The following is a 10,718-nucleotide window of genomic DNA, read 5'->3' on the forward strand; positions in this document are numbered from 1 at the left end:
CTAGTTGCACCAATTCAAGATCAAACTGAGCAACCATAGCCAACATTATACGAACTGAACAATGCTTTACTACCGGGGAGAAAATCTCATTGTAATCAATACCTTCCTTTTGTGCATAGCCTTTAGCAACTAGTCTTGCTTTAAATCTCACTCCACTTTGTTCAGGAAAGCCTTCTTTCTTAGTATACACCCATTTGCAGCCAATAGCTCTCTTACCCTTCGGTAATTGAACTAACTCCCATGTGTTATTCTTCAATAAAGACTTCATCTCTTCACCCATAGCATTGCTCCAACCTTCCCTTTCAGGACTACTACTTGCCTCCTCGAAATTTGATGGAATACCAACACTCATGGTGTGAAAGGCAAAAGCAACAAAGTTCTTTTGCCAATTTGGCTTTCGGATTACTCTTCTTTGTCTATTCACAGCTATCGACCTTTGAGGTTCAGATCTTCTAGGAGGAGTTTCTTCAACTTCTTCAGCAATTTCATCTTCTGCTACTTCTTCCTCTTCCTCACTGTCTATACCAGCTTCAACTTGAATAGGTTTTGGAATAATAGAAGAGACTTCAAACTCCACCTGTTCAGCAACTTTTTCTTTTCTCTGAACTTCACCATTACTAGACTTTTTCAATAACATAGAAGCTTCATCAAAAGTCACATCCCTACTAATAACAAGCCTCTTCAGTTCTGGACACCACAACCTATAGCCCTTAACTTCACTGTTCAAACCAACAAATAGAGCCTTCTTGGCTCTTGGATCAAGCTTACTTTCATTGACATGAAAGTATGCTGGGCAACCAAAAATATGCAAATTATCATAATCAAATGCAGGTTTCCCGGTCCATACCTCATATGGTGTTTTTCCATTAATAGCGGCTGAAGGTAGTCGGTTGACAAGATGACAAGCATAATTGAGTGCTTCTGCCCAAAATGCTTTACTAATCCCGGATTGAGCCAACATGCATCTCACTTTATCAAGCAAAGTTCTGTTCAACCTCTCTGCAATGCCATTTTGTTGTGGTGTTCTTGCAACTGTGAAATGCCGCTTTATGCCTTCATCTTTACAAAATTTCAGGAAATCTCTAGAAGTATATTCTCCTCCATTGTCTGACCTCAAAGCTTTAATCTTCCTTTCAGTTTCATTTTCAACCATTCTCTTCCAACTGGAGAAAATATCTAGCACTTCAGTCTTGTGCTTCATTGTGTAAACCCAAACTCTTCTAGAATAATCATCAACAAAAGTGACAAACCAATGTCTACCACTCATTGAGGCTGTTTGTGTTGGACCCCAAACATCGGAATGCACATAATCAAGAATACCTCTAGTTTGATGTATTGCGGCACCAAAGCTCACTCTTGTTTGCTTCCCCAAAACACAATGCTCACAAAAACTGAGCTTACCAGATCTAACACCTTTTAGTAACCCTTGTTTTGCAAGCCCTTGCAAAGCTTTCTCACCGGCATGCCCAAGTCTCATGTGCCACAATTTGGTGTTATCAACATCGTCATCAACAGAAGCAACTGCAGCTGTACCTACGATGGTTTTCGCCTCAAGGAAATACAATTTCTGTACACGGGGAGCTTTCATCACAACCATAGAACCCTTGGTGACCTTCATCATATTATCTCCCAAGTGAGCATGGTAGCCCTTTTCTTCCAAAGTACCAACAGAAATCAAATTCTTAGAGAGTTTAGGAACATACCACACATTAGTTAAAGTCCTAACTACTCCATCATGGAACTTCAATTTGACAGTTCCAACTCCTTTCCTCTCCAAGCCATAATCATCACAAGTGATAACATCACCACTCACATTTGTATCCAAAGTAGAAAACCAGTCCTTTCTTGGAGTCATATGCTCAGTACAAGCACAATCCATTATCCACTTTTCTTTGTCATTGATGGGAGACACACACAAAACATAATCAGGTTCCTTCTCAACAAGTACTACATTAGCACTAGAACTTGCACCCTTGTTTTGTAGCTTCGGACAATCTTTCTTCCAATGGCCTTTATTATGGCAAAAGGCACACTCATCTCGTCCCAAGCTCTTCCTATCCTTTGAAACTCCTCTTGGACCAGAAAAGAACTTCTTCTTGCCCCCAAATTTCTTTCTTTCACGTGATCTACCTCTCACAATCAAAGGCTCCGAAGTACTGGAAGTACTATCATATTTATCCTTGTGCCTAACTTCATAGTTCATCAATGCATTAGACACTTCATCAAATTTAATAGTGTCTTTACCATATAGCAAGGTAGTAGCTAAATGATCATATGCATCAGGTAGAGAATTTAACAACAATAAGGCTTTATCTTCATCCTTAATTTCTTCATCCAAATTTAACAAATCAGCAATTAACTTGTTAAAGGCATCAAGGTGTTGAATCATCTTTGTACCTCTGAATTGGAACCGGTATAACTTCTTCTTCAAGTGTAGACGATTCTCTATGCTCTTCGTCATATACTTGTCTTCCAATTTCTGCCATAACATCTTCGCCGACGTCTCCCGCATCACAAAATACTTTTGGGCTTTAGCGAGACACAACCTTATCGACGAGCAAGCTACCCGATTCAGCCTCTTCCATTCTGCTTCTTCCATATCTTCGGGCATATTCTCCAAAGTCAGAGTCATATCCAAGTCCTATTGAGCCAAGACATCTCTAACTTCACATTGCCACATACCAAAGTTGTTTGTTCCATCAAATTTCTCCACTTCAAACTTTGCATTTTGCACAGTTGTTCTTGCAACTCGTGCTCCACCTCCACCAAATGGATTGACTTCGACATCTTGATTGTCTTCCATCTATACCAACCGGATCGAGAGCCGAAGCTCTGATACCAATTGTTGTGCCAAATAGACACCAAGAAGACAAACCAGTAGCAGAAGTTCACAAAATTACACCAACAAATAGATACAGAACAACCCAACCACAATCCAAAGTAATATCAGATAAACTAAAATGCAAGAATGGAGAAAATAAGACAGCAAAGTGTTTACCCAGTTCAGCAATTTGCCTACATCTGGGGAGCAGATGGAACCACTCAATTTCACTATCAAAGAGAAGGATTTTGTACAATTTCTCTCACCCAATCTCAACAGAGAAGAACTTCCGTTTTTCTCTCAACTCTCTCTGTTTTCTCACACCCCCAAACTGCTGCAGTTTTGCAGTTTTATTCTATTACAAATGGGTAGTTTTTTTCCCAATTCAAATAACCAAATAACCTCTATATATACGGTTATTACATATCTATCCATTTAAAGACAGCAACCAACTACTTTGACTCAGACATAGGTTGAGCCAAAACCAACACAAGCTTGTTCAAAATTACTTCCGGCATGGTTATTGGCATAAGAAAGCGTGGCCATTACCGAAGTACGGCAACACCGCCAACGGGGACCAAGTCGCCGGAAAACTAAGCCGAAGAACCGCGGAGCTGCCAAAGCTTTTGGCAACCGATTCTCCCTCCACACTCGACCAATCAACAAACCAAGACCACAGGAACGTCGGCGATGGAAAGATGAGTCGGATGGGACCGGTTCTCCCCCTCGACGTCACCTGACGGAGGAGATACGGTTGGGTCACCGTCATAGCTTCGCTGGTCGAGAAAACGGGTAGGGAGAGCCGATGCTTTTGGGCCCTTGGATCCACAGACGGAGCTACTGTTCGGCCTGACAGGTTCCGGACGCGGAAGCCTTTTCACACACATACATATTTATATATTAGTTATTAATTAAAGCATATACGTTCGTAATTAAACTGCTACTGACCCCCCCCCCCCCCCGCCAACCCACGTGATCATCAATTTTTTTGTAGTTACAAAAATATCATTTTATAAAGAATTAATATAATAAGAGAACAAAGTCAAAATATTCCCCAAATCAGTAACCAGGTTTTGGAAATTATTTCTATGGCTTCTCTATATTAATCGGAATCAATTGGTAATCTAGTTCTCTCTCAAATTCTCAACTTGCAAAAAGTAATAGAAGTACTGGAACATTAAATTTCTTATTCTTTAAATAATTTTCATAATTTAAAATTTTCAGAAAATCATAATAAATAGCTCGGGCTTCCGAAAAATTCTCACAAACTCGTCATATCGCATACTTTATTATAAAATCCACAAATTGGAGATTTCACATCAAGAAAAATTCAAAAAATATTCCCAAAGTCTGTAAACAATCACCGAAACTATAGACTCAGTTTCCAATAATTTCACTTTAATTCCTTAAATTTTTCTGAGTAGTAATATTTGATATTAGGGAGGGTGCACATGTATTTGACAATAGGATCAAAAACTATAAAGGAATGGAGATTGAAAAAGAGAGAGAAAACAATTGGATCGGAGAATACATGTATTTGACAACCATGTATTCCACTTTAATTTCTTAAATTTTTCGTTAAATTTATCAACTTTCATTTTCATTTTTAAAAAAATGAAATTGAAATGATTCACCAAATTCATTTTCGTAACGACTTCGATTCATTTAGTCAATCAAAGTTATGTTTACAACCAAATATTTAACAATTAGATTTTTCAAGGAGCAACTTCATCAAGACATAAGAAACTAGGAAGAGCGACTGTTAGATGAAAGAATTGGAATATTATATGAAGGTTATAAAAAATTTAGCTAATTTCATCGTAGTTTCGACTTCGATCCACTTAGTCAACTGAAGTAATATATATAACCTTTTGGTTGACCGATAACATAACGACCATGAACTGTTTCAATTTTTTCACACGACATATAGTTATGTATGAATATGTGTGAATGGTCGAAAACAAAAAAATTTTATTTTTATTTTGCAGACCATAAGAGATATCAATGTGCCTACTAATGTTGTATAACTTGTACCTTGCATATGAAGTGATGTGAATCTTTCAAAAGTGACAACAAGGTGAAAAATGAATTTAGAGAAACACGAAATCGACCAAAACCGTCAATCCTATATACAGCTGTATCTAAAAATTTTGTTAAGGGGGGTCAACTTTGTGTCGATGTTATTAGATTAAACAAAAAAAAATTTGAAGAGTAATTTTTAGTTAATCTATAAACTCCCAGTAATGTATAGAAAGAAAAATTTAATTAGCTGCCCCAGTTTTCATTGATGAAAAGTAGTGAATGGGAAAAGAAAATATGCAGATAGCCTAAACAAATTGAGGAAGGGTTTTCGACATTTTCCGCCGACTATTGACTATTGAGGAAGCATGAGATGAGAAACTTCGTCGACTCGATCATCAAGCTCTACTCGCTGGTATAATTGGTTTTCAATTTCATTGAGTTTTGATCGAATTGATATTTTGGATGGTTTGAGACACCACGGGTGGGTACTGTTCCGGCACTGTTCTGGATATCAGATTTCTCCCTTCTGTGGGTTTTGTTCTAATAATCTTACACAATACACGTCTTTTGAGCAACTTGTGTAAAATCAAAATCTTTGGCTTCTACGGTAAGGTATCGGATTTGGTTATTTGGATCCTAGCGAGCACGAGGGTTTTGGAGGAGGAATTTCAAAGCCCTTTAGCTGTTTGGTGGTGGTGAGGCTATGAGATATGAGATATGAGATCTGAGGTTAATCATAGCTGTTGGTTATGACCAAGTAACTTACTCTAGCTATTTACCGAAGCAACACATTTTTACCAAACGAACTGGATCTAACAGATCTTAACGTGCAATTAATGGCTAGATTAAATCTAGACCAAAATCAAGGGCTCAGATGTGTCAGTGTTAATGCACTGACGGTGCATGGAATCCATTTCCTACAATTAAAGGCTTCAAATCCGGCCCGCCGTTGATATCAGCCTAATGTTCAAATAAGATATAACGCAGGGTGTTTTACTGTACTACCCACGCTTCCAGTTCTAACCAAAGTCCACCATTCAATCCACAGATGTGTGGTAGTGATTAGGGGTTGATCATTAGTTTGGGCCTTGTTGTCCTTCTTTTTTCAATTCATGTACGTATATATTCCTTGATTAATTAGTATTTCACTGACGATGATCATTTTCCCTCAATCATTGCATACTGATCGAGATGATCCGAGAACTTCTTAGATAGGGGAAACGTACCAGCCACGTGGTACGCCCCAGCCAATCATATATCTCATTTTTTTAATTGAATTTCAAAACTACCCATGTTTAATTATAATGAAATACCTAAAACACCTCCTGCATAGGCAATGATTGGCTGAGCGTACGGCCACGTGGCACGCCTGCCCTACCTAAGAATCTCTTAGAACCGTCTACTAAACCCAGAAACCTAGCCCTCAAGCATCATTGCAAGTTTGAAACTCCATGTAATACAGTTTGCACTATCCGTACGTAACTCCGTAAGCACAATGAAATCGTTTCTGTTATTCAAATTAGGGTTACAATGATTAGAAACTAATGTAATGCTCGGTCACTGGAATTCAGGCACATAAGAGTTCCAACTCTTAATCAACTCAATATTAATACTAACCTCTGTTGACGAATGATTTAACGAGGTTATTAACTGTTAACTATCCTGTATTAATTTGATTTTTGTTTCTACATGATTTACTCTGTGACATTTCATGGTATAAATGCATGTAATTGTGAAACTATATATACTTCAATCTTAATGGTTTCCCATGCATGGTTTTTTTTTTTTCCCTATTTTTTTTTTTTTTTGGTGAAATGTTTTTTCTTCTACTTTCAGTTCAACTCAGTTGTTTGACACACAAACCATAAAGCAGCTAGTGAGCTGTAAGTCGCCCATGAATGATCGGCCTGTCAAATAGTTGATATTCAGTTGGTTGAGGCAATTAAAGGAGGGTGATAGCAACACAGGCTTTTTCCACCGTAAGGCAGCAAACCGGAGACGTAAAAATGTGATACATGGTCTATATGATGAGAATGGGGTTTGGCGTGATGATGATAAGGGAATGGAACAAAGTGTGACCTCCTATTTTACACAGATGTTCACTGCGTCTCCAATTGATATGGAAGCCATGCAACATACTTTGGAAGCCATTCAACCCTGTGTTTCGGCGGAAATGAATCTTCAACTTTGTAGGAATTATACAGAAGAAGAAATACGTGAAGCATTGTTCCAAATGTATCCTACAAAGTCCCCAGGACCAGATGGAATGCCTCCATTATTATTTTTTCAACATTATTGGGATACTATTGGCAAGGATGTAACAGAAGCTGTTCAGAATTTTTTACATACGGGTAATCTTTTGAAGCAAGTGAATTTTACCCATATTTGTTTAATTCCGAAAGTGAGCAATCCATAAAGAATGGCAGATTTGAGACCCATAGCTCTTTGCAATGTGATATATAAGATTTGCTCAAAGGCTATTGCAAACAGGCTTAAGATAATCCTACCTTCAATTATATCTCCGTTTCAATCTGCTTTTGTGCTGGGGCGTTAAATCAATCCTAGTGGCCAATGAAGTTGCGCATTTTGTACACAATAAAAGAGAGGGTCAAGAGGGAGTTATGGCCTTGAAGTTAGATTTGAGCAAGGCATATGACAGGATGGAGTGGTTCTTTCTCAGGAAAGTTATGGAAAGATTTGGTTTTGCTCGAGTTTGGACTGAGTTGGTAATGCAATGCGTCTGTTCAGTCAGATTTTCCTTCTTGATCAGGGGTAAGCCTAGAGGTTATGTGTCACCTAGCAAAGGATTGAGACAGGGAGATCCCTTATCACCTTATCTCTTTTTAATTGGGGCTGAAGGCTTTTCGGCACTTCTGCAAAAGAAGCAAGAGTTAGGCTCACGCCCTGGTATTGAGGTATGTAATGATGCCCCTGCAGTTAATCAAGTATTATTTGCGGATGACAGTATGCTATATGCTCAGGCGTCCCTTGAAGCTTGTTATGAGATTCAGGATGTCATTGAAACATATGGGAGGGCTTCAGGGCAGCTAGTGAACTTTAATGAAAGTTCTGTTGTTTTTAGCAAAAATGTTCCTCTTGAATTGCAAGAAGAAGTGACTTCTTTGTTGGGGGTGGAAGTTGTGGAGTCACATGAACGGTATTTGGGGTTGCCGACTTATGTTGGCAGAAAGAAATGTCAGAATGTGAAGTTAGGATAAAGTTCAAATATTTTTTTTTAGGTGAAAATGTCATCTATTATGTAATTCAACAGGTAATACAATAATGACAAACCCTTTTGGGGCAATAAGAATGGTTACGTAGAAACTATTGCAAATTAAGTCCACCCCTAGAAAGAAAGAGCAAACAAACTAGCAATCACCTAATACACCCACCTTTTAGGACTTAAGAAGGAAAGTAATACAAGTACTACATAGTAGGAAGATGAACATTAATTCAAATTAACAGAAGTTGTGCCACAAACTCCTCAATATTTTGATCGGAGCTTCCCCCTTGGTTGACTGCCTCTTTAGCCAATTGCTTCCAATTTGATAAAGCCTTTCTGATCTCCACCCCTTTTTCCTGTTCCATGACTTGCCTAATACAGTTAGCTATCTCTTCTTTTGTTGCAACACCTAATTTCTCATCCACTCTCACTCTAACTCCTGCTTTCCACACATCCTCAACAAACTTGGCGTTTGTTGTTTGATCAGTCCATTGCGGCATTGCCACCATCGGGGCCCCTAAGCTCAAAGCTTCAAGGGTCGAATTCCATCCGCAGTGAGTAACAAAGCATCCTAAGGCCTTGTGAGCCAAGACTCGCAGCTGCGAGCACCAACTCACGACAAGACCCTTCTGATCAGCTGAATCTGATACCTCCTTTATGAAATTCTTCGGAAGCTTCTCCTTCTCTAATTCTCTGACTACCCACAAGAAGTGGTAGTTGCTGTTCTTCAGACCCCAAGCTATTTCCTCCACTTGCTTCGTTTCTAGGCTACCGTAGCTTCCAAATGATGCATAAACCACTGAGCCAGTTTCCTTGGAGTCAAGCCACTTCAAGTAAGTCTCCACAGGCTCGAAGAGGTTGAAACTATAGTCTTTGTCATCTTCAAATCGCTTGTCCAGAAACATTGACGGAATTGTTGGTCCTACTGTCTTCACTGCCCAAGACTGACTTGTCATCCATTTGACTACCTAATATAATTTAGCAACGTCTTATAATCACATTCAACAACATATAGAAAGTATTATACAAATGAGATACCAAGTACATATATGTAATCTAATTTTCTGTGAAACATATATTGTGCTAGTAACATATGCATCTGCTAGTAAATATGCATTTTTCCTCTATATAATACTGACACAACTAATTCCTTTGGAATAAATCTTGAAATTAAAAATGTGACCACCACTCTTTTTCTTATCTATAATACATAAGTAGTACTGGTACTTACCTCATGTTCTAACGTATCAAAAGTGTTGTACAATTGCCATTTTGCTTCCCGGAAATTGGAGAATTGATTCAGGGTATGTTTACATAAAACTGGATAGGAATGAGTATCACATAGAAAAGATGGTAAGTCATTGACTCCAAGTGGTGGCATAGCCGGCAATAATATTGTGTCGGTAGATGGTGATGATCTTCCATGATTAGCAGCTTCTGAGTCGTCATCTAAACCAGAGGTGGGAGTAGTAGTACTTATCTTACATGCCCCTTCACGGAAGTGATAGTAGACGGATGCAACCGCGCATGACTGTGTAAAAAAAGGAGCTCCTTCTATGCCTTGTTGTCGCGCTATATCCAAAACCCACGGCATCCCTGAGTCGTAAATCACGAGCTTGAGCTTGAGCTTGGGTGGAACCTGTTCCACCGAGGAGGCATGATCACCATTGCTAGTACAGATAGTAGTAGTGGTGTTCTTGTTCTGGATGTTGATGATAAGTTCGGTTAGAGTTTGTGTAGTTGCCTTTTTGAAACGCTCAATAGCTTCGTCCAAAGTTTCAGACTTGTTTTCTTCTTTGGAACCATCCGAAATGAATTCTACTTGGAAAGCTTGGGCATGGGCCGGACTTTGCTGAATAGACTTGGCAGCAGAGATGGTTGAGACGACTGTGACTCTAAGACCTTTAGAGGCAAGTCGCTTGGAGAACTGAACCATTGGGCACATATGGCCCTGACCAGGAAATGGGAATACTAGGATCTCAGCTGGAGCAGCAGATATTGTTTCACATTCCCTCTCCATAGGAAGAAACTGTAGTTAATCTACGTATACTTAATTGAAATGATCGAAGAGATCGATCGATCAAAATTAATATTGGAGATCCGAGGAGTGAATAAGTTCATCATACATCGATCATATATGTAATAAAGAGCTCGATCGATAATAGTTGATTGGTAGACGTGGAAAAGTTCCAGACGTCTGTACTGGTAGTTGTATATATGTTCAAAATAAGCAAAACTTGTTGTGCTTGTCTTTTCCCCGTTCCGTTGTACAGGAGCCCAACTTCGCTTTCCATCTTATGTGGACTTCCAAGTGTGAGTACTCACTACTATCTAAATAACAATTTACACTGATTTAACTCACACAGATTATTTAAAACTCACAAATATATGTGCGAAATGTTTATACTAACGAATAACTGTATGAAATAAGCATAATTGGGCATACAATAATTTATACAATAACAATATTAACGGAAATCCGTGTGAATAATCAACAGTAACAGATGTCTGTGTAAAAGCTAAAATATTTTCACACGGTTATCTGTGTGAATTGATATTCACACAGATTTCACTACGTATTATAAATTAGTTTATTTAGAAATCGTTAATTTTTTATGTTATGTGAATTATAGAGGGACGAACTTCCGTGAC

General features: G+C 38.6%; 1 protein-coding gene across 1 annotated transcript; it reads right to left on the reverse strand.

Moving 5' to 3' along the window:
- Positions 1-8,060: 8,060 nt before the first annotated feature.
- Positions 8,061-10,244, reverse strand: LOC133708224 (mogroside IE synthase-like). Its single transcript, XM_062133687.1, has 2 exons — positions 9,298-10,244; positions 8,061-9,034 (listed from the first exon to the last, which is right to left on the reverse strand). Exons 1-2 carry the CDS (start codon positions 10,084-10,086, stop codon positions 8,297-8,299), a joined length of 1,527 nt encoding a protein of 508 aa, XP_061989671.1. The 5' UTR covers positions 10,087-10,244; the 3' UTR covers positions 8,061-8,296.
- Between the last annotated feature and the right edge of the window lie 474 nt (positions 10,245-10,718).

The sequence above is a fragment of the Rosa rugosa genome, chromosome 1 (assembly GCF_958449725.1).
Source record: "Rosa rugosa chromosome 1, drRosRugo1.1, whole genome shotgun sequence".
Taxonomy (NCBI): Eukaryota; Viridiplantae; Streptophyta; class Magnoliopsida; order Rosales; family Rosaceae; genus Rosa; species Rosa rugosa.